At 38.2% G+C, this 26,064-nt stretch overlaps 1 protein-coding gene across 1 annotated transcript in view; it reads left to right on the forward strand.

The window, feature by feature from the left end:
* Positions 1 to 24,837, forward strand: part of LOC126210569 (uncharacterized) — a 124,622-nt gene extending 99,785 nt beyond the window's left edge. Inside the window, exons 7-10 of the mRNA XM_049939833.1 lie at positions 4,625 to 4,810; positions 13,182 to 13,541; positions 15,752 to 16,003; positions 20,400 to 24,837. Coding sequence (XP_049795790.1) covers positions 4,625 to 4,810; positions 13,182 to 13,541; positions 15,752 to 16,003; positions 20,400 to 21,777 — 2,176 coding nt within the window. The 3' untranslated portion in view covers positions 21,778 to 24,837. The remainder of the gene's footprint in view (positions 1 to 4,624; positions 4,811 to 13,181; positions 13,542 to 15,751; positions 16,004 to 20,399) is intronic.
* The last annotated feature ends 1,227 nt before the right edge of the window (positions 24,838 to 26,064 follow it).

Genomic DNA, 26,064 nt, shown 5'->3' on the forward strand with positions numbered 1-26,064 from the left:
TCAATAATGTTTTTTGTTGAACAATTACAGTACATACGAATTGCTTCATAGCTGCGTACATAGTACAATTAAATGTCATTTCATATTATTAATAGTGTGTGTGCTGCCAGGGAACGTTACAAGACACAGCAACGTTCACTCAATGGTTCATTCATTCATTTATTTATTGGTCCATTTGATTCATTACATACTTAAACAGACATTGAATATAGGACAAGTCAAAACTGAGAAAGGAGCAGAAAACACACACACACACACACACACACACACACACACACACACACACACACACACACACACACTAATTACAGATAACAATCATAAATTACAAGTGACAAATATAGCAATTTGAATTTAACCATTATTACATAATCATTGTTTACAAGGCTATTTTTTGTAATTTAAAAATTCTTTTTCAGAGTAAAAACATTTTTCCACTAGAAATGACTTAAGATTATGTTTAAAAATATTTTTATGTTGCTGCGATTTTAAATCACTGGGTAGGCTGTTATATAGCTGAACTGTTATCTGTGATACACTTTTTTGGTACAGTGCTGTTCTACACCGTGACATGTGGATATTATTTGTGTTTCTTGTGTTGTGACTATGTATATGCTTATTTTGTTGAAGATGTCCAGTTTGGTTTAAAAGATAATCATTTGTGAACAGCATACACTCATATTTGTAAAGGCTCGGTAGGCTCATTATTTTCATCTGGAGGAAATGTGGTCTACATGTTTCCAGTTTTCTTAGGTTGCAGATAGCCCTGATTGCTCTTTTCTCCATCCTAAAGATCTTTATGCTGGTGGCAGAATTTCCCCAGAAGATTAGCCCATATCGAAGTAGTGCACGGAAGTATGCATAATACGCCTGAATAACTGTTGACTTGCTTGCATTTTTATTTAACACATGCAGAGCATAACAAGCTTTTGAAAGTTTTTTCTCAAGTTCTTTTATATGACAGTCCCATTTTAAATTATCTTGTACCCATAGGCCTAGAACCTTAGTGTCAGTAACCGAGTTCAGTAACGTATTTTCAGGGTATGGTACTGTAACAAAGTTTTGCACATGTGGGGAAGAGTGGAAATTCATAAAGACAGTTTTTTCTTTATTATTATTATTATTTTTTTTTAAACCAGTCATTGAGGAGACACTATTGGTAGCCCCTTGGCTGAACTGGGTGGGCAGTTGCTCAACAGTTACATGTCTTTTTGCCCATACACACCTCTGCAGCTGTCATTCACTCCTGTCATCTGCACCCCACGTTGCACTACGGCTGCCTCGGCGCTGGTTTTGGATAGTGCCACTTTGCTCCGCATGGTATGCTTTAACCGTGGCAGTATGTGAACAGTTTACCAACTTAGCTGTTTCAGAAATGCTTCCACCCTTTCCCCAAAAGCCAATGTTCATGGCCTTCTAGACGTCAGATAAATCGCTCCATTTCTGCCTTATGACAAAGACTGTACTGTTTTCTGTGTGCACTCGGCATGCTTTGTATACTGACCACTACTAATACTGCCACCTATGGTCTGTGAGTAGTTACTGCACATCGATGTTGAACACAGGCAGTGGTGACATTAATGTGGCTGAATCAAGTACTATTTACACCCTTAGAAGAGCACACCAGAGTCTTTGGAGAATTGTAAAAGTTGTAGGGCTGGTTCCAGGGGGCCGTGTGACACTCCACCTATGACAGAAGTCATGGCAGTGGAGTGAGTATTCTCCAGCTGTTTGTGTGGAATGAGTACAGTGAGATGGATCAGTGATGAGACTTGACAGAATGGCAGAAAGGAGCTAACATATTTATAAGTGCAAATCATCACACCATAAATGAAGTTCTCTATAATGACTGGCATGTGACTCACAGACATGTAACATGGTGCAGTACAGTGATTGTAATAAGACCATGACAGCAGCAACTGGAGATGCGTGTCATAATTTGTCAAACCCAGTAGGAAATACTGCTGTCAGGTGATACAGCTCCAACTCAGCCAGTTTCCAAGTTGACACTGTGAAGGGAACTGCATGCAGTGGATGTTTGGAGTTGGGTATCTTGCAACAGCCATTGCTCATAATCATTATAAAAAAGCTAAAGCAAAACCACACTCAGTATTAAAACCTGAAACTAACTCAGACTCCCCTTATCAGCAAAATCAAAAAGGGTATGTTTAGTCTCATCCAAACATGAGGCAAAACAGGCTAAAGATAGAGGAAAAGAAATAACAACAAATCAACAACAAAATTGATAGTTTATAAAATCAAATATCTTAAAAGTACCAGTTAAAATAAAGATAATAAAATAAAATTAAATCTAACTTCATATGGAATAATCTGAGCTACAGAATATAAAGAACCTAATAAAGAATCATTTGAATTTGAAGATCAACCAGCAGTTATTACAGTTAAGGAAATTATTAAATTAAAAACAGGAGAAAAATAACAAAGCAAATAGTTTGACATAATAGGAACAGGGTGCTCTTTGCAAACTAGTTTAATTGCATCACTAAAAGGCTGAAGAATACTTACAGGACCTACCTTACTTGGTCCCTTTTAAACATGAATATAATCTAAAACCTTCTGCTCTAACAAAGATAAATGCTGCACTAATTTAAAAAAAATAACTAAAAGAAAAAATTCAGAATAAATGTAAATAAATCACGAAGTACAAAAATAGAAAATCCACATAAATAAACTATAAATTCAATACATTAGTCTATCAAAATAGTAATCAATTAATATCAATCAATAATGTCAAAAATATTTTATCCATACGTTACTTTTGTACTAATGTGGATAAATAAACTTAGGATCCAACTTCAACGGACCAACCAACACATAACATGTTGTGTGGTCCAGAAAGTCATGGTTTTACCTCTTCTCTAATGATGCAAGATGTCCAGTGCACTGAAGGCTCACTGAGGCGTAGTTATCCTCCTGCCTGTTAGTTTAAAATATACAGTATTTACAGCAAAATTGAAACTGTCAATATTTCATTCAGGTTACATTCAAAAATTGTTGATTAGTACTGTGCAGTGCAATATCCTTGAAAAAATGCTTCCATACTTTGTTGGTCTTTTATAAAAACTGTTATCAACAATAACAAAGAACTTTTGTCTTTGATCAGATGAAGAACATTCTGTTGAGTACAAAATAACAGCAATTTTTTTAAAAACGTTTTTGGAGAAATCAACTATCAGAATACAATCTTTGGAATAAATTATAAGTGTCTAGATCTCAAGGTACATATATTAAAAGGTGACTGGTTTTGATCATCAAATGATCATATTCAGACTGACAGCTGCAATAAAATACAGGACATAAATTATGGGATACACTAAAAGGAATTAAAATTAGCTATAAAATTACGAAATGTACATAAATGATGGACAATGGTGATGTGTGGAGCAGGAACTACTGAATGATGACACTCGCCTGCTGGAGAGAACAGTACCACTATTTCTTAAACACTGGAGACTCTGCCTACAGCTGACAAACAATAATTCTATAATTTTTTTTACATTTGGGCACATAAAATATATAAAATACACAATGGATTAAGACTGAATGATGCGCAGTTCTAATTATGTGCAAAACAGAGAAGTCATTGGCTCCCGTTCCCTCTCTCACACATTCATTTATGTTTCTTTCCCTCCCAATTCTACTGATAATCCTACCATTTACTACATCAATTATATACTGTAGCAAAACTACCATATCATAGTTATGGTAGAGCTCTTGTCAGGAAGTTTCGAAACACAGTGCATTGTGGTGTAAAGTGACCTCTAGTCCTGACTGTTGGTGATGAGCCTGCAAGGTAAAGAGGGGAAAAATGTGAAAAGTGGAAAATATGTGAGGAAAAAGCTTTTTTATTTAAACACTAAAACACACAGTATTGATGTTTCACAATAATAGTTATTTTATATTTTGCTGTGAAATGGTTTTAGGCTTTCTCAGAAATCATCAAACAATTTGAGATTTTTTATTTGTTTATGTACATTTGTGTTAGCTGTACTGATAGCTGAATCTTCTGAAATTTAATATTGGTGAACATATGATATGCCTTTTTACATATTTTACATATTCATGAATAAAAATAAGAAACAAGGCATAAGTTAATCAGTTACATGTTCCATACATCACATGCATGATAAATGTTATGATGTGGGATATATCATCTGAGCAAGCAGAACAAATATTCAAAAAATATTTAAATGGTTAAATGCTGATCATTTATGTTTTTTCTTCCTCTATAAATGTTATTTCTGTGCAATAATTCCTCTGTAGAAAGAGTTATTAAGGATAATCATACTTAATCTATATTTATTTCAATACATAGTTTGCCAGAGCTTCATAGCTGCATATTTCATCCATTTCTGTACCAAAGTTAGATAACAATAGTATTCTACTTCTGAATATCTCTGTTACTCTCCAATTCAGATGAATTGTTGATAACAAATTTCACAAGTGAATTAATGCACTTTGAGACTGCTGTAAGTATTACCAGCTTCTTAGAGACAATCAAAATCTTTCTTGTATTTGTCTTTAGAAATTCTCATTGAAGAAAAATAATTTAAGTGAAACGTGGCCAGGAGAACACACCTACAAATTTTCACCTGTTTTGCAGATACCACTATCCTTCAAGCATTTCACCAAGGAAGCCTAAGGGCTGTGACTGCTATGTCGAGGGCAGAACACCTGTGTGCAGATACAAGCTGAAGGATGGCCATATACCATCATGTGTAAATTCAACAGTCTCTGCAGTGTTCATCGAGTCAAAGGAGATAGAACAGCTGCTCATTGATGCATTCAAGTTAGTGCTTATTTTGTAGTTGTTTACAAGTCTTACTCTTTGTTTTATTTCTTGGCTCTTCTCCGAAAAAAATCACCCTGCTTTTTTCTCCCATGTGATGACTGCAGTATGCTGTGAGAAAAGGTATTAAATAAATATGGATTGTTGTTAAAGAGAACTGATATCTATACTAGCTTAAATCAGTTTAATTTTGAACTGCACTGAATGCATACTTAGGTTGAGCCGGTTTATGTTGGATAAATACAGTTCTTGCACAATGCACACATGGCATTTGAATTCACAGGACACAATACATTACATGTATCTGGTAGTAAGGAACTAGCAGCTTATGAATATTGCAAACCATGCCAGTGCTGCACATGTAAACTACTGCATGCAGTAAAGAGAACATCAAAAGTGACAAAATGTATTCAATACTGCAAGTCACTTCCTATCTGACCCACTGAAAATGAGAAATTTGAGGAATTCAAGAAACACAAATGTGGCAGAAACTGCATGCAAGGAAGAAAACACAGAGTTAGAAAAACATTTCAGACAGTAACAGAATGGTGCTCGGACTCTTGTGACAAGTTCATTATTCAGTAATGAATGTGTATGATATGCAATGGTTCTAGTCTTCATCTATCCCATTTTTCTTTCCCAGACTTTATTTTGCTCACCTATTTCCTGTAATGTTATGTGTTCTTTCTGAGGACATTGTCATTGTTTGACATATTTAAATTCAGCAGAAAAGTATTTGGCCTAATACAGCAATGTAATGCTTGCAACTGTGCAACAAGCAACACATGATGTCTGTTTGATCCTCACTCGTTAATCATAGTATTTGTGGGAGCACGCAAATGAATAGTTGCGTGTGCACATAACAGGGGCAGCGGCAAAGACTCTAGTGTGCACATAATCATTTACTCTTTGCTTTGTATTTGTTTTTGTCTCAGATGTTCTATGTTAATGTCTGGCTCATTGCTTCACAATAAAGTTGAACATTAAGAATACGAATGAGTCTATCATTAATAGAATGGAGCTACATAGTGGCTACAAAGTGGTGACCCCAAAGTCAAAAGAACACGTACGGCAAGAGGCAGAGGAGAAGGACAATGAAGGTACACTACAACATACGCCAAACGAGGAGCTCTACAGCACGATCAGTACACCGGTAGGGTACGCTGCGCAGTCAGGTTCGGGAATTATGGAACGACGTTCAACACCACAGAATAGATTCAGTGGAGCAGGACAGTGATATTACCAGGAAAAAATCTGCGACCGGAACACATATACAAGAGGAAGATTCACTGGGACAATGCACGAAAGTAAGCCTGCCGCCGTTCGTGGTGGATAAACCGGAACTTTGGTTCTCCACATTAGAACTGGCATTCATGCATAATTGGGTCACTGACAACCAGGAAAAGTTCATGATAGCGGCAAACAGTGTGAATACCAGGGCAGTGATATGGGTTGAAGAGATAATTAGACAGCCACCGGAAACACAGCAATATACAACATTGACGGGCTTTTTAATAAGCCAGCTTACTAAACCGCTAGGTCAAAGAATCTGCCAGGTGTTGCAAGGTGAACATAGAGGTGACAGAATTCCCTCCAAATATTGGAGGCATTTGTGTGGAATCGTGATGGAAAATGAATTTTCAAACACTACACTTCATTCTGTTTGGGCAGCACAGCTTCCGTCTGCAGTGAGAACAGTTGTGGCAGTGAATGACGGATATTATATACAAGCACTACTCCAACTCGTCGACAGGGTTCATGTGATGACTGAACCAACAAATTCTCTCAGTATAGCAAAGGTGGCGGAGATGATGGAAGAATACGATGTGGTGTCGATTAATAAGCAGCGATGCGCTGTTACTGGTACACAGCTTCAAAAACTCAAGGAGCAGCTAGACGGGCTGCAGAGGCAGATGGAGGCATTGAGAGCTACCGGTTCAGAGGTCCTGCCAACACATAAGGACAGCAGAGATGCCGGGAAGGAGCAGTTGTGTTGGTATCATCAATGATTCGGGGAGTGAGCCTCAAAGTGCATACTACCGAGCAGTCACACTCACCCCGTAAATAACATGGAGACTGCAAGTACAGATGTTTCTTTATTGACAGTATCTCAGCGATTTTATGTTCAGGATGTGACGGCTTCGTGTTATTACCTGATAGGCACGGGGTCTGACGTCAGCATGTGGCCAAAGGAGAAATGTACTTCCCTCAGTGACAGCACATTGTTTTGCAAATAAACAGCCCATAATGACGTATGGCAGTTGTGTCAAAGAAGTGAATTTAGGACCTAGTATTATTTGTCATTGGACTTTTGTCATTGCAGATGTGGCAGAGTGCATATTAGGAGCAGATTTTCTATATGCATTCGGTATTGCAGTGGACATTCAGTTATCACAGCTTATAAGGGGCAAAGAGGTGGTGCATGGTCATGTAGGAATAATCACAGAGAAGGTACACGGTTCAGTTGGAGTGACAGAAGTATGCCGACTTAGAGAACCGTCAGCACAGCCAATAGCCATGGTGGCCCATCATACAATTCACCACATAAACACCGTGCCCGGGCCTCCGGTCTCCCTCAGACTGAGAAGGTTGGCCCCAGACAGATTTGCAGACACAAAAGCCAAGTTCGAAGAGATGTTGGAAATGGGAGTGATACAAAGATCTGATAGTGCATGGGCCTCGCCTTTACATTTAGTGTGGAAGAAAGACAGAAGTTGGAGACCTTGTGGTGAGTATAGGTTGTTGAATACCCATACGATACCTGATCGGTATCTGGTTCCCAACATTCGCGACTTTACAAATAAACTCACCGGAGCTGAATGTTTCAGTGTAGTCGACTGTAAAAAAGCATACCACAAAATACCGGTGACTGACAGTGACATACCAAAGACAGCAGTCACTACACCTTTCGGGCTGTTCGAGTTTTTACGCATGCCATTTGCTTTAAAAAACGCTGCACAGATATGGCAATGTTTCATCGATGAGGTGCTGTGAGGGCTAGATCTCACATTCACCTACTTAGACGATATACTGGTGTTCTCAGTGACAGCAGCCTTCCACGAAGAGCACCTCCGGACAGTTTTTGAGAGGCTACGTACTTATTGTGTAGTGGTGAATGACACCAAGAGCAGTTTGCATAAAGATCTGGTGGCTTACCTAGGTCATACAGTCTCAGCAGCTGGCATCCATCCTTTGGAGGAGAAGGCAGCAGATGCCTTGCCCGTTAGATTTGCAACAGTTGCGGAGGTTCCTAGGTGTTTTAATTTTTTACCGCAGACATCTGCCAGGAGCTGTGGCTTTACAAGTGCCACTCACGGAGGCTTTGGTGGGCACGAACACCGGGAAAAATCAGAAGCTACAATCGACATCAAGCATGCAGCGTGCATTCGAGAGGATTGAGGATAGTCTAAAGCAAGCAGTTTTACTAGCTCACCCAGAAAAAGATGCGAAGCTAGCTATTGTTGTTGACGCAAGTCAGGTGGCGATTGGGGCAGCGTTGCATCAGTGGACTGCTGGTCACTGGTAGCCTTTAGGATTCTTCTCCAAGAAACTCACAGACCCACAGCGGAATTGGGGTGCATATGATAGAGAGCTGCTGGCCTTACGTGGAAGCCAGACCATTTACATTGTTTACGGATCACAAACCACTCACTTTCCCATTCTGCAAGTGTACAGATACTTTGTCACCTAAACAATTCAAGCAACTGGCATATATAAGCCAGTTCACTACTGATTTATGATATATTAACGGGGCAGAGAATATGGTGGCAGATTACTTCTCACGAGTTGTGGCAATAAAGTATTCAGTGAACAATGGTGAGAGAGCAGAAGGATGATGCACAACTACAAGTTTTTTGGCAGAGCATGCCCACCGGGTTGAAGTTAAGAAAACTGTGTCTGGAAGGTGAGACAATAAGGTTATGGTGGGATACCTCACAGGGACGGCCTAGACCTTTTGTGCCGGAGAGTTTGCGCTGGGAAGTATTCGAAGTGTTACATGGTTTGTCTCATCTGGGACCTCGAGAGAGTGTAAAATTAATGACAGAGTGTTTTGTGTGGCTAGGAATTAAGAGAGACTGTCGGGAGTGGGAGCAGATGTGTCTGGATTGTCAGCGATGTAAAATGGGATGCCATGTGAAGAAGCCAGTGGGTACAGTTGACGGGCCAACTGGTCATTTTGAACATGTGCATCTGGATATTGTTGGACTGTTGCCAATGTCTGAAGGCTATCGGTATCTATTGATGGCAATTGATAGATTTACGAGACGGGCAGAAGCAATCCCCATTTCAGACATATCAGCAGAGACAGTCAGTCGGGTGTTCTTGACGACGTGGATAGCACGGTTTGGATGTCCGATACATGTCACAATGGACCAAGGAAGACAGTTCAAATCCTCCTTATTCCTGGAGCTGGAAAACACGTGCGGGTTCCACCATCAGCGTACCACAAGTTATCATCCAGAAAGCAACGGCATGGTAGAGTGGTGGCACCGAAAACTTAAGGCCGTGTTAATGTGCCACGGTGAGAATTGGTCAGCAGCATTGCCACTAGTGTTACTAGGCTTATGCACTGTTTTCAAACCTGACCTCGGAGCATCCACAGCGGAATTAGTATACGGGGAAACCTTACGCCTACACGGAGAGTTTTTTCAGAAGATTACAGGTGCGACGGACCTACTGTACTTGTTAACGAGAGTAAGGGCTCAACTGGCCGAGCTTAGGCCACAACCGGTGACATGGCACGATGTTAGGCTGTCGTTCGTACATCGAGAATTGAGCAAATTCTCGCCTGTAATGTTGCGAGCCGATGCAGTCAGAACTCCATTGCAGCCACCATATACGGGACCTTATAAAGTACTACACCGTACGGACCAGGCCATGACTATCTTAGTTCACGATAACAGTGTTACTGTGTCAATAGACCGGGTGAAGCCAGCTCACTAACTGCTAGAAGATGTAAGACGAGAAGAGGAGGCAGGCCTGCAGCAAGATGGGGGGCCCCTACAGGTTGCAACGGATCGTAGGACAGCGAGCTGGATGAAGCCACAAGAGGACACGACGTTGGAGGAAGTACAACCGGAAATTCGCACAAGAGCCAGGCAAAGGGTCCAATACAAGTTTCTGCACATTCCTGGAGCTCCGCTCTGCAGGGAGGGGGCTGTGTGGGAGCACGCAGACGAATGGTTGTGTGTGCACAGTACAGGGGCAGCGGCAAAGACTCTAGTGTGCACATAATCATTTACTCTTTCTGCTTTGTGTTTGTTTTTGTCTCAGATGTTCTATGTTAATGTCTGGCTCATTGCTTCACAATAAAGTTGAAAATTAAGAATACAAATGAATCCATCATTAATAGAATGGAGCTACGTAGTGGCTACATATTGAATAATCTTACTGAGCTGTCTTAAGTGTGTAATCAACAACATTTTTGCCCTGACTCAATTTAAAACTATTAATTAATCAGTTTATCCTGTTCTCAGTGTGGATAGAAAATTATATGTTGAAATGTTTTGTGCAGAAGTTCTACTTCAGTTTTTTCACTTTTAAAGAGTACCTATATAATGAAGAAAGTAATTTTGGTAATTAATATTCAGAACCTATCAATTATCCTTTAATAAACTTTTCATTTTAATTGATTCCAAATCTCAATTTCTATTTTTTATAGACCCATGGTTGATTGGGAACAATGGAGCAAAAGGACGTTGTTGATAAAATCTCAAGGCACACTGTTATTCGTCAAAGTTTGCTTTTTAACCATCAATGTGATTTTTATATCATCTTTGCCAATATCTTTCTATCTAATAATTAAAGAAAGTGTATAATTTACAAATAAATAGCTATTTCTCTTGAACTGATACTACAGACACACTGTTCTGAGGTCCAACCTGCAGAATATGTAAACATGTGAATGTGTTCACGTCTACTGGAAGAGGTTCCAACTGTATTTATAATCTTGAAGCATAGTACAACAAAGGGAGAACATTGAAAAGATATCCACTTCAAAGGCTAGGCAGCAATTGATACTGAATATAAGTAAAACAATAGAAGCTGTTTTTTAACAATTGAAGAACAAGTGAAATAATATTGCAGTCAGCTGAAGTACAGGGGCAGCGGCAAAGACTCTAGTGTGCACATAATCATTTACTCTTTCTGCTTTGTGTTTGTTTTTGTCTCAGATGTTATATGTTAATGTCTGGCTCATTGCTTCACAATAAAGTTGAAAATTAAGAATACAAATGAATCCATCATTAATAGAATGGAGCTACGTAGTGGCTACATATTGAATAATCTTACTGAGCTGTCTTAAGTGTGTAATCAACAACATTTTTGCCCTGACTCAATTTAAAACTATTAATTAATCAGTTTATCCTGTTCTCAGTGTGGATAGAAAATTATATGTTGAAATGTTTTGTGCAGAAGTTCTACTTCAGTTTTTTCACTTTTAAAGAGTACCTATATAATGAAGAAAGTAATTTTGGTAATTAATATTCAGAACCTATCAATTATCCTTTAATAAACTTTTCATTTTAATTGATTCCAAATCTCAATTTCTATTTTTTATAGACCCATGGTTGATTGGGAACAATGGAGCAAAAGGACGTTGTTGATAAAATCTCAAGGCACACTGTTATTCGTCAAAGATTGCTTTTTAACCATGCTTCTCAAAGAGAGCAGTTTATTAATATGTAATATAAATGTAGGTAATGGGGAGCCTTTTCTAAAGGTATTTGTATGGAGTATAACCTTCTATGGAAGAGATAAGCAGATGATAAAATGATCAGGCAAGAAGGCAATAGACCATTTTGAAATGTGGTGTCACAGACGACTACATACTGGAGATTAGATAGGCAGATCAAATAGCGAATGAAGAGGTGTGAAAAGCAGAAGTGTTGAGTCATTGATAAGCACATACAAAAAGAAAGAAAACATGCTAGCTTTCAGAGTACTTTTTTTGAGCTAGAGTAAAAAACACACACACACACACACACACACACACACACACACACACATGTATATATATAACAGAGGGAAACATTCCACGTGGAAAAAATATATCTAAAAAGAAAGATGATGAGACTTACCAAACAAAAGTGCTGGCAGGTCGATAGACACACAAACAAACACAAATATACACACAAAATTCAAGCTTTCGCAACAAACTGTTGCCTCATCAGGAAAGAGGGAAGGAGAGGGAAAGACGAAAGGATGTGGGTTTTAAGGGAGAGGGTAAGGAGTCATTCCAATCCCGGGAGCGGAAAGACTTACCTTAGGGGGAAAAAAGGACAGGTATACACTCGCACACACACACATATCCATCCACACATACAGACACATAAATATGTCTGCTTGTGTCTGTATGTGTGGATGGATATGTGTGTGTGTGCGAGTGTATACCTGTCCTTTTTTCCCCCTAAGGTAAGTCTTTCCGCTCCCGGGATTGGAATGACTCCTTACCCTCTCCCCTAAAACCCATATCCTTTCGTCTTTCCCTCTCCTTCCCTCTTTCCTGATGAGGCAACAGTTTGTTGCGAAAGCTTGAATTTTGTGTGTATATTTGTGTTTGTTTGTGTGTCTATCGACCTGCCAGCGCTTTTGTTTGGTAAGTCTCATCATCTTTCTTTTTATATATATATATATATAAAAACTGCTCTCTTTGAGAAGCATTTTTCTTGATATTGCCAGGCTGCATTTTATATCCTTTATAGTTTGGCCAGCATCAGTTACTTTGCTGTCCAAATCACAAAACTTGTCTACTACTTACAGTTTATCATTTCCTAATCTAATTTTTGCTGCATCACCATATTTCATTTAGTTATAGTGCATGACCCTTGTTTCACTTTTGTGGATGTTCATCTTATAACTTAATTTCAAGACACTGTCCATTCCATACAACTCCTCTTCCAAGCCCTTTGCTCATAGAATTACAATGTCGTTGACAAACATCGTCATTTTTCACTTATCCTCCTTAACTTTAATTCCCTTTCAAAATTTTTCCTTGATGGCCTCTACTGCCCACTTAATGCAAAGACTCCCTTCTTAATTAATGCTTCCCTTTCATGTTTGATTGTTATAACTACAGTCTGGGTTCTATAGAATTTGTAGATGACATTTTATGCCCTGCATTTTATTCCAACTGCCATCAGAATTTCAAAGAGTGTATTCAAGTCAGTTTTGTCAAAAGCTTTCTCTAAATCTAGAAATGCTACAGATGGTGGTTTTTCTTTTTTCTGTCTTATCTTCTACGAGTAGTTGTAGAGTCAGAGTATACAAGTAATATTTTGGTACCAGATGTAAATGTAGATTTACATAGTCTTCTATTATGAATAATTGTAATTACTTCAGTTACTGGCACATCTAAATCTTCTTCCCATAGGCATGTTCCACTTCTAGAATACATAAACATAACAGGCACAATGCTGAGATCACTGCCAAGAGATCTCTTCCGTGACACTAGAGAGTTGAAGCTACTGCTGGTACAGAAGAACCTCAAGTTGAGATCATTGGATCGTTATGTCTTCAGAGATGGTAGCAGGCTTGAGGATGTTATTCTGGATCACAACAAGATCAGTTCACTGGAACGAGATGTGTTCACTCACCTGACAAATGTCAAGAGGCTGAACCTAGCCTACAATAAAATCAGGATCCTGCCTGAGGGTATCTTTAGAGATAACCGAGAACTACAGGAGCTGAGGCTGTCGGGGAACCCAGTGCACATAAATGAATGTGTTGCCAGGTAAATTCCTCTGTTATTTTCTCAAAGTTTTAGACTTAATTAACACTGCAGAGTTGGGCGTCTTAAAGAAATGCTTATGTTGGTACAATTTAAAAAGTAATTGACAGCTATTTTGCATTAGTAATGGGAGAATTCTGCGCGAAAAAGAGATGCAACAGAAAAATAAATTGTTGGGGGATTAAAGAAGGTGTATAAATACTAATATAACTATTCAGAGAGTGCGGATGCATTATGTAGCAGACAGACATGTAAACAGTAGTTAGTTAGTTAGTTATGCATTTAACAGGTCATTTGAATGATTTCTATTGAAATTATATGGAAAGTGTCAGTTTACAGGCTCATTATACACAATTTGTTTATGCTTATCATTGTGCATTGGCCAGTTGTAGAATGCTAAATATCATAGCAATGCTTATCATTCCACATTGACCAATTATGTAATTCTAAAAAGCATAGTGATAAATGGAATGCTGCAAGGTTCAGGTCTGGGACTCTTGCTGTTTTCTATATTTATAAATGACCTCTATCTCTGTACCACTGTGGTGCAGATGGTACTTCTCTCTTAGTGAAAGAAACAGAAGAAAAAATGTGGAAACCTCTGCTGACAATATATTTGATATATCATCAACTGATTCAATACTCTCTCTGAGTATTGAAAAAACTCAATACGTACAATTTCATGTGAAAGAGAAAGAACAAGAGGATATAAATATAGAATATAATTTACAACACACACAGCAAGTGGACTCTGCTAAGCTCTTCAGTGCTTATATTAATAGAAGATTAAATTGGCCCTCCTAGATCTGTCAAAACTAAAAAAGAAACCTGAGAAGCTTAGTTCTTATCACTAGACATCACCAACCTTTACTCAAATGTAAGTATACGAGAAGCTGTAACATGAATCCAAAAGAACCTTATGAAACATAAGAAACTTGCATACATAGAGATTATTGAATTTATGGAAATCCTCCAGCTAAATCTAAGTTACAACTACTTTACCTTTAATGGCAACATTTATTAGCAACCAGATGGCCTAGCAATAGAATGCTGCATATCATGCACTGTAGATGGCATATACATAAATCACTTGCAACAAATGTTGTTTAACAGACAAGAACCCTCCCTAAAGAAAATTGAATTTTATAGAAGATTTGTACATGAAACACTACTGTTAGTGAATGGGGATGCCAAAGACATAACAGACATTCTACATTACTTCATTAATCTACATGAGAAACTTACATTTACAATGGAACATGAACAAAACAAAAGCATCAACTCCTTGGACCTAAATATTACAACAAACAACAAAACATGCACATTCAAAATTTATAGGAAAATATGATGACTGACACCACAATCCCTGCAATGTCATGTCACCGGAGAGTCCATAAACAGGCAGCATACAGATCAGTGCTACACAGGGCAATTAAAATACCTTCGAATCGTAAAATCATGCAACGAGAAATAAATATGGTGAAACAGATTGCAGTTGCTGATGATTATACTGCTTTCATGTTTGACACAGCCCTACACAAAATGAAGAAAGACAGAAAGACCCGAACACAAAGTGCACCACAGAAGAGAAAGACAAAAAAATATATATCTAGCATTCCACACATTAGCAATATATCACAGAAGATTGCAAATGTTTTCAAAAATCACATACCGTAGTTAAAGTTGGTTTTTGTACATCAAATAAACTGCAACAAAACTAATGCATAATATAAAGTTAATCAAGACCCATACTAGAATCTTGAATATACAAAGCAACATGCCAGGAATGCTCCGTGTTCTACCTCAGACAAACAGGCCACAATTTCAACGCCAGATACACATAGCACATTAAAGCCTATACTCACAACATCGTGACCTGTAGCAAGAAAGATATTTATAAACAAACCCTCTGTTTTCGCAATTGCAGGCTTTTGTAAAACTATTTACAATGGATAAAATCTGGACTGAGTGGATGTAAACTGATAGAGTTCATGGAGGAAAAACAAGGATGTGCTTTATATATTTCCAGCTTTCCATTTTTCTTCTTCCACTCTACCAAGCACATGTATATTTTTTCCAGTGAACTTATTTCAGAATTGCATGTAAGATAATTAAGATGTTTTGAATTTTTTTCTTTGTCAATATATCTCATTTCTGCTTAAATCAGGTGCAAGAAATATTAATAGCAATTCAAATTTGTGTTACCTTTTCAGGAGTCTGCTGAGAAACAACGTCAAACTGCGAGTGCTTCTGATGCGCAAGTGCAACCTACAGAACCTCCCGACTGGCCTTCCAGGAAATGCATCGAATCTGGAATGGCTGGACCTGTCACACAACAAGATCTCCAAATTCCCTGCAGAGTTCATCCAGAACTGTACAAAGCTGGCCTACTTAGGACTCGCCTACAATGAGCTCAAGGTCCTCGGCTCAGACCTGGTGTTCCTGCATGGTGGATCTCTTGCTACGTAAGTACACCTCTGATTTAATTATCATCAACACGTCACTTGCTGTCAGGACCATTTGCTATGTTATGGAGAATCTTATGCTTCACAACTCAGTTTCACCTTGTACATTGTTTGTATCTGTAGAAGGGAATATTCATTTGTACAGGGCTACTATAAATGATTCATTTGTTTTCATAGTTCTATATTTTCCAAAGTATTACATGTACAAATATGACTCATGCATAAATAGATCCATAAACTCACTGATTTGGATAGGGTCAGGGGCACAGTGACTGTTGAAGACCAGGGTTCGTACACTGAGATCGAAACTTTACGCGGTAAAAACCTGACACAAATCTGCAGCATGTTAAGTGAGGTTTGTAGTGAGTTTACAGTGGATTATAGTACAGTTTCAAATTGGCTTAATCATTCCTGTGATGGTCACATGGAAGCCCAAAAAAAAAAAAAAAAAAAAAAAAAAAAAAAAAAAAAAAAAAAACCAGATGAATGAAGTGTGAAACATGTGGCAGATGCTCTTGAAGATCACAGTGAGGCCTGTGAGAAACTCTCTGAATCTACAGGAATTCCTACAACATCAGTATTCTGTATTCTGGCAAATGATTTGAAGAAAAGAAAAATTTCTGCGAGATGAGTCCCACGCTGTTTGACCAATGAAGAGAAGCAGAAATGGCTGGTCTTTGCAACCTTGTTCAAACAACAATTCAACTGTGAGGATCAATGGTTCTTGTGTCAAATTGTCACTATTGATGAAATGTGGATTAGAGACTTTAAACTGATGTTGAAATCATAGTCCAATGAGTGAGAACTTCAGATTCTTCATGTCCAAAAGAATTTTCACATGCTCAAACAAAGCTCAAGCAAATGATGATTTTTGCTTATGATCAGCAAGGACTCATCATTGACGAGAACAGGTGTCACAGCAGTGTATTACCTTCACCTCATGCAAAACTTGCACAGAAAATGCACAAAACCCGACCTCAGTTACTTGAGCCTGGGCCGCTATTCTCCATGACAATGATTGCCTGCATGTCAACAATGTTGTAGCCCAAAAACTGCACGGATATGGATGGAAAGTGTTGTTACATCCTTCCCTACAGACCAGGCGTGACTCCACCAGACTGACTTGTTTCCAAATTTGGAAAAACGTATGCGTGGATGTTGTTATCTTTCTGTGGAAGAGCATTCTAATGCCGTTACATGAGCCATTCGGCAGATGAACAGAAGTGTTGTCCTGGGTGGAATAAAAGAGTTTCTGAGATGTTAGGATTCAGTCATAGAAAAGTTGGGGGACTATAATGAAGGACCGTAAAGAGACACTGGGGGAAAAACTAACTGTGTAAGTAAAAAAACTAAATTATACTGCACTATTTATGAAATGTCATTCATACTTTGTAAGCCATAGTTCTCTGAAAATGAATGAATCATTTATAATAGTCCTATACAATGTAAGCAACCTACCAGTTTTTTTCTATTACAGTTTTTTAATATTCCTGCTTTTGACTGATGGACGGCTAGTGGGCTCTCATCTGTAGATTGCATTGTTAATGATAACCACCATGTGCCTTAGTAAATGTGGTCATGATTAAATTCCCTGTTTCAGATTCTGTATTTCTAATGGGAGAAAGTTTAAACTTTGAATGTTGCTAGAATTTGTTTTAAAATAGTTAGTTAATACCTATCCTTTCAAAACCACACACATCCAATCTATATAATACAATTTTACCTTTCTATCTGAGATGTCCATTGGTTCAGGTGTGGATCCAGGGTTGGGAGAGGGGAGGGGAGAGGATCATGACTGTTATAAGCAATTCCAGCCCCCACCCTCTCATCCTGTCCACCACCAATCAGCATTTGAGTTGAAGTGTTTACATTTTCATATACATCAGTTCCCAAATGTCACAGCTAATATTTAGAGAATAAAGTAGCATGAAAACTAAAGTGCTTCAGAAATGGCAAGGAAGTTCTCCCACATAACCTGTGAGAATAGCACTCCTGCAAGAGAAGATATTGTAGACAAATTGTTTAGACATAGTGTAAAGGATTTTTCTGGGATGAATATCAGTTAGAGGCATGACTCCACATTTAATTTAAGATCCAGCACACATATTTAATGAAATAGTAAGTCTTAAAAATCTATATACAGCAGAGCAAAAGATTCATTCTAGGACAAAGTAGTACAGTTGCTCAGAAATTTTCACAGTACTGGAAGGTCTGTATAGAAATGTGAAAACAACATTACATTCATTACTTACTTCCATCAGGTTATAATGATGTGAAGAGGAATCATTTTATTAAAAAAACTGCATAATAGGTTTTGTTGAAGGTAAACAAATATGAATATGTATCTATTATTCTGGTTAATAGAACATTAAAAACATATGTTTCTTATGTCCTAGATAGCTTTGATCATATCACTGATGTATTACTGTTATTTAGGATTTTTTGTTTAATGAGTGCATAAATGAAAATCATTTTTTCCTTGATCTTGCTACTTTACTTTCAATGATCTACATAGTAGATTTTATCAAGTAGCCTATATGGCAGGTCGTATTAATATTTTATGTTACATAAATGGTTTTTATTGAAATTATTTTCCTTGTATGTTTTTAATGAAATCCTGGAGTTCTTTGCATATGTCACTGCTCACATAACGAATTATCTGAGATATAGCAACTACTGAAATGTGAATAAATTACTAATTAATTGTCTCCAATTGCTAAGGACCGTAGTGTCAGTGCTACCCTTTCTTCAGGTTATGTTGGTAATTAGTAATTAGAGCTGTGCTTTAAATTTTCTCTTTTTGATTGCAATAAGAACACCGCAAAATGTGTCAAAGGTCAAACATGTTTAGGAATTTCACTGTGGGAGGCATGCAGAATGAAGCTGGGTTAACATGAATTTATTCCTAACAATGTGACAAACAAATAGAAAATTGCATGCATACAGTACAGTCATTCACAGAGAACTGAGGACATCTTGAATGACAAAGATATTCCTCTTGATAGCTAGTATTTGTGCCAAAGAGTTTTCCTTGTGAAATATTTTGTGTTGTCAGTGGTGACGCCCCGAAACGTGCAAGGTTTTAGAGTAACGCTATGGTAGGCTGTATCTACAGTGCAGTGACAAGTGCACTACCACATGCCATTACATTCTTGTAGAATAATTCACACACTTACGTGATACCAAAAGACATCAGAGAGCATGGGTGTCTTTAGCTGAAGTCAAGAAATACATGAGAGTTCATCACTTGTCCATCAATGTATGTTGAATATTTTGCTAGTGTTTATAAGTTAAAGAACCAATCTCAGGAAACACAATGATCCAAAGCTTCAGAATGCTTTTTTTTTCTTTTTGGTGAATTATGCCTGAACTTATAATTTTTACTTTATTTGTTTGACAATGCACCTGCTTTTAATCTGTAGTCTGGATGTATATACTGTACCAACCTGACTTGTCCTACATCATTTGTGCAAAATATGTACCTAAACATGATTTACAGGACCAATAAAGAAATACAAATACAAATATAACATCTCGTGTATATTTTCCAAGTGCACTCCTCTAACTTAGTGGGTGATTAATGCTTAATGGTACTGTCATGTTGCATGGCCTGCTCAATCATTAAATCATTTATTTTATCATTTAGGTGTATGAACCAAAACTAAAGTGGATTAGGATTGAATAAAGTGTATAAAATATGAGAAAGAAATCTTTTTTGTATAGTTACAGTTTGAGCAAAATGTTTCAAAACATAATGTAGCACAAAGAGAAACTTAAAATACAATAACCCTTTCTGAGAAAACCAGGAGTCTGTATGAAAACAGTTCAAGATGTTATTTTATCTTCAGGATAATGACTTCCATAATTTGCGACCGTATTGGTACAAACAGTGATAAACATTATAACTGACTAAGAATACATTATCTTGAGTGATGAGAGCTACAATCTAGTGGAGGAAGCATTAACTAATAACACTGTAGCACCTGAGAACATGAAGATTGTCATTTCCTGTAGCTACAAGTCACAGTATGCTGTAGGCAGAAATATCCCCTAAGAATGAAGGATCTTGGACACACATCTGGCAAGCCAACTTAAAAGATTGAACTCAGTCTACCGTGAATGAGATTTTCACTCTGCAGCGGAGTGTGCGCAGATATGAAACTTCCTGGCAGATTAAAACTGTTGTCGGACCAAGACTAGAACTCGGGACCTTTGCCTTTCGCAGGCAATTGGTGCAAGTGCAAGTGGTAGAGCACTTGCCCGCAAAAGGCAAAGGTCCCGAGTTCTAGTCTCGGTCCGGCACACAGTTTTAATCTGCCAGGAAGTTTCAGTCTACCCTGTTTGCGAACTCTAAGTTATAAAAAGTAATTTTGTAACTTACTTTCACCTGTTACAGTTTGACACTGGAAGGCAACCCTTGGCACTGTGACTGTGACATTCTGCCCCTGGCCAGCTGGGCCAGTTTGCGGAAAGACGCAGTGCCAGAGTGGCCTAACTGCAGCTCTCCACACGGAGTCAAGAAAGAGCCCCTACAGCGCTGGTTCCACACCAAAAATGCGACAAAATGTGGTGATGCCACCTCGCTGCTGCGTGCAGACCTGAACCGAGTGCTGTCCGTGGCTCGTGCCATCGCAGAGCGAGGACCGAACTTCTCTACAGACTTGCTTCCTGTCTCTGATAAAGAAGTCAGCTTCACTGCCACAAATTACTTTTTGTATGCCACAGCAGGAATGACCGATGCTGACATCGACGGCGTGGTGTGGCACTGGGCACGGTTCCTGGAGAAGGTTCTGAATAGGCGGCACCTCCACTACACTGAGAAGAGCCTCAACCGGACCAGGATTGAGCCACTCACAACTACCACCACGAAGCCACCAGCAGCCAGGGCTGTCAAGCAACGACTTAGGCTGAAGGGCTTTCAACCACTCATGAATTTCATTTACATTATGAAGAATGTCCCAGAGAACCTGACAAAAGTAGTTGATGATGGTATTGAGGAAGAGCTGAAGATTCTGTTTGGAGTCACCAATGGCACTAACACCACAAGCCCAAATGCTACAGCAGCCAGCGTGGCAGCACTGAATTCTACAGGTGTTGTCACAGCTGTCACCCCAAACACTGTTGTAGTCACCACAAATGTGACCCTGGCTCCTTTCTCACGGAACAGTACTACTGTCACTACAACACTTGCAACTCCAGCTCCTGCAATTATCTCCACTTCTTTACCTCCCACACCAGTCACACTACTTCTAAATCTGCCTTCTGTATCCGCAAATACACCTTTATCAGCCAGTGCCTCCAGTGTGGTACCTGTGAATGCTATCCTGAATATAACCTCACCTACTAACTGTACTTCTGTAACTAACCAGAATGTGACAAACTCTACTTCCTCCATACCAGCTCTCAGTGCAACTACTGCATCTGCTAATGGCGCGACGGTGCCGTCGAAGATGCCGAATGCCACAAAGCAGATGGTGGCAGGCTTGCGATCTGAGCTTCGTGAGGTGCTTTCCATTCTGCTGCTGAGCATCGATCGGGCCAAGTGGGATGCTGCAGAGCAGGATTTTATCAAAGGTGAAGAGTTGAGGGCTCTGCAATCTCCGGAGCATAAAAATAAGTCAATCACCCCAGATCAGCTAAACACTCCAAAACAATCAACCATCCCAAAGAACTCGAGTCATGTGCAAAGCAGTGCAAAAAGCTGTAAGCTGATACAGCCACAGCTAACTGTTCTTGTTGCTATTCTGACTCTACTGGCCCCCTCTCTTGTGTAATAGCTCCATAATGTCATACATGAAAGAGACAGATTTTTCTATTTCTGCAACAATTTATTATAAAATGCATTTTCATAATCCATCTGCATGTCATTGCCTTTATTTTATTTTGGCTGCTTATAAACTGAAAATGGGGTGTACTAACGAACGGCGTGGAAACAGTATTAACATGAGTGAAATGTGAGTTTTACAAAAATTACTGCTGCTAAATGGCATGATAATATGTGAATAATATTCTGGGAAAGATATATTGTTTGATATGTTACATCACTTATTCTAACTTAAGTACTTTGTTCCTTGTCCACCTTCATAGCAGAGTGGTCAGCATGTCTCACTGCCATGTGAAGGACCTGGGTTTCAATTCCAAGAACTGCCAGGTATTTTTCCTTGGTGGGAGGAATGAAATGGGGTGGACTCAGCCTCGTGAGATTGAATGAGGAGCTGCTTGAATAAATAAGTAGGCTCATCACCAGGCTTCATCTAATGATTATAACAGCTACAGTGATTGGCGACATGGTGAACACATGTCCCACGATCAGAGAATGCACCTTTTTCTGCCTTGTAGGCAGCAATTGGTGAACTGGAACAAGCCAAAAGCATAATCAGAGATTGTTATTTGTTTTACTAATTTGCTTGCAAATCATATGAGTAAAAAAGAGATCATATTTGAATGTATAAAGCAACCTACACTATATTATTGCTTGGTCTTGTACAATACACTGACTCCTGCTATTGTCATATTGCATAGTTACTATGTGTTGATGTAAGTTAATATTATACCAAGACCCATCAATGTTCAGATAGCAACAGCTCATAGCCCTACCAAGAACAAAACGTGTACACATTCACGTGAATATGAATGCCATACTGTTGCAATTGTGCCTTATATTATAGGATATCTTTGCTGTTTGTGCTGAAAATACTCCGTGAAAGTTGCTTTGTTTGTAAATTATTTAGGCATGGTTCTCAAGCGATGTTACATGTTTTAGACTTTTAAAGTGTTTATTGAAATTGCACTGTCTCAACTTTTAAAATTCTAACTAAAGAATAAATAGTTTATGTGCATACTGGTTATAATTTTAATATTTTATGGAATCAGATAAACTAGGTCTTGATGCAAACTTTTGAGGCGCTTTAAAACAGTGAAAGTTTTTGTTATGAATATGACTCTCCAGGAGGCTGTACCTTACCTTAAGGCTTTCAGAATTTGCATTCAAAATTCTAAGAACTTTAAAAATGGTGAGGTTCAGTATCATTTGTCTCATTGCGATTGAGACATTGATCCATTATCAAAATTCATTCAATTGTTTATGTAATTAATAAAAGACTGTTCCCTTGAATCTGATCTGATGGACTGATTAAAGTCAGGTATTTATGTAAATATACTTTTGTGCAATTTTAATTAGTGAAATATCTTGGCTATTATAGTTCAGTGCAACAGAAATGCTCTACAGTGACGCTTTCTGTCTGTTACTGAATAATGTGGGTCATCCCACGTCCCTGAAGGCTCTTCTTCATGAGACACTACGAATTAATTAATGAAAAAAAACACATATGTTTTGTGGTAAAATCAAATATGTACCTAAAGTGAAAATAAGTTTGTTGAAAAAAAAATTTGAAGTGCCAAATTTCATAACTGATTTTGTTTTGCATATTTTTAAAGTTGCAAGACTGTACTATTAAATAGTGGTATATCAAATTTAACAAATGTAGTGTTTGTGTGACAGAAAAAAGTGATCAAAAATATTATCCTGATATGGTAATGCACAACAAAAACTGCTTCCACAATATATTTCAATGTTCTCTCCAAAAGATAGAGCTCAAACTAACAGGTTACGTTTTTCATACACATTATTGTCATTCTCTTTGAAATGCAAAAATCATACTATGGATTTCAAGGTAACATTTTGTGGAGATGGTGGAATACGAACAATAAGAAACTGATAGACAGGAAAGTAATTACCTTTGACTTGCAAAAATCATACAACAACAAAAATAATCAATTTCTGACAATATAATGTAATTGGGTAGATATGAAATCTACCTTCCTTCTCATCCCGTCCAGTAAGTCTCCCCTGACCCAGTGTTTTGGGTGTCTTTTTCTGAATTCCCCTCTTTGTCCCAGACCTTTCCAGTTCCTTTCCCTTCACCCCTCTTCCTACTTCTTTGTCCCTTCTGCTGGAATAAGGAGCCATTGGCTCCGAAAGCTTGTCTAAGTAAAATATTTCTTATATGGGTGTTATCCTGCCATCGCTTGGAGAGTTAAAATCATACTACACATTTCAAGGTAATGTTTCATGGTGATAGTCACATACAAACAAAAAATTTGTAGACAGGAAGATAATTAGAGCAGCTGCACTTGTAAAGAATACTCTGTTTGTTACTGTAACATACTACCCATGTACATTTCTCTTACATTCTTCCAGTGCTCCTTCCACTCCCCAAAATCCTCAGTTATTATTCCAGTGAATTCTCTCCCTCTCCCACCATCCTCTCTATCTACCTTTTTCATTCTATTGCTAATTAAGATATATACAAAAGAAATTCCAGTTAACCAGTCTCCCAATAGCCTGACATAGACCTCAACATTCGTGCAAAGTATTGTATCCAGATAAAATAAGGGACGTTGACATTTAAGACTTATATATTATATTTCAGTCATTACTTGTTGACCCTATAGGAAAAATGTATATTAATGTCAAGTATATACAATAATCATTTTAGCTTACATGACTAAAATGTAGCACTTAGAAAGTTATACATATATTTTTTAAAAGTGAATATTGCCTTTTTCTATTTATATGTTTTTGTATCTTTTATAACCTATAAAGGAGAAAAATTTGATAATGCTATTAAAAATAATAATGAATAATAAGTGTCTAATGTTTATATTCCTCATATGGATTTAAATATGACAGGACTGGAGCAAAATACTGTTTGAGAAGGAGTAAGAATACATTGCATCTAACATATGAGACCATATGCAGGTACAGAAATGTGAAATAAGAATTCTTTCAAGTTTAAGGAATTTGTATTTTCACTCTAGTTTTTTGTTGATGAGTAAAGTGAAAGATTGTAAAGATTGTGTTTTGATGCCTTAATTTTTTGTTTCCTTTCTTTATTTCTGTGATACCTGACCACCCCTTCTCCCTCCAACTCTTCTATCATGGCAAGTGTCATGAACTGTTTATTTCACAAGTGTAGTGTAATAGTACTGACGTGTTAAATGTTGATAATTCTTTGGGAATCACCACAATATTGTACTAAGGAAATGTTGACAACATTTCATGACATCTTTAAAAAAACTGAGAATAAATGAAATATTGTGTACTATTTCAAAAACAAACTGAATTTTAACACGATGTGAAGCACCACTCCAAAAAAGTTTGCGCGAGTTCACAGTTATTTCCTATGGGAAATATGGTGTGCCATTAGTATTCATCACAATATATTTTGATTAGTAAATATACTGCATAATGTAAGAGGACTGACATACTTTCAGAGCAGAATTAGAATGTTAAGTGTTGTTGTCTTCTATCATTTATGTTTTCATGTTCCTAGATATCAAATGTTGTGAATGTCAGATATTCAATACTCAAACAATGGAAACTCCAGGATGGAATGTAACAATATTATGAAAAGGAAAGTTGCTACTCACCATATAGCAGAGATGATGAGACGCAGATAGGCAAAACAAAAAGACTGTTACAAATAAAGCTTTCAGCCTGTAAGGCCTTCGCCGCACACGCGCGCACGCGCGCACACAAAAAACCCCTGCACCGCACACGTACAGACACACTGCGAGCAGAAGTACCAGTGCATGATGGGAGTGCCGATTGGCTGGGGTAAGGAAGAGGCTGGAGCAAGGAGGAGGGACAGTATGGTAGAGGTGGCGGACAGTACAGTGCTGCTAGGGAGCACCCAGGGACGAGGGAGCCGTGAGGTAAGGGGTTGGGAGCAGGGGGTTGTGTAGGGATGGATGAGTATATTGTGTAAGTGTGGTGGATGGCGTAATACCACTGTGGGAGGGGTGGGTAGGATTGTGGGTAGGACATTTCTCATTTCAGGGCACGATGACAGGTACACAAAACCCTAGCTCAGAATATAATTCAGCCGCTCCAGTCCTGGGTGATACTGAGTTATTAGGGGAATGCTCCTCTGTGGCCAAACGGTGGGACTTTGGGAGATGGCGGGGGACTGGAAAGATAAGGTACGGAACTGCTTTTGTACGAGGTTGGGAGGATAATTATGGTCTGTGAAGGTTTCAGTGAGACCCTCGGTATATTC

This window comes from Schistocerca nitens, chromosome 10, assembly GCF_023898315.1.
Source record: "Schistocerca nitens isolate TAMUIC-IGC-003100 chromosome 10, iqSchNite1.1, whole genome shotgun sequence".
Taxonomy (NCBI): Eukaryota; Metazoa; Arthropoda; class Insecta; order Orthoptera; family Acrididae; genus Schistocerca; species Schistocerca nitens.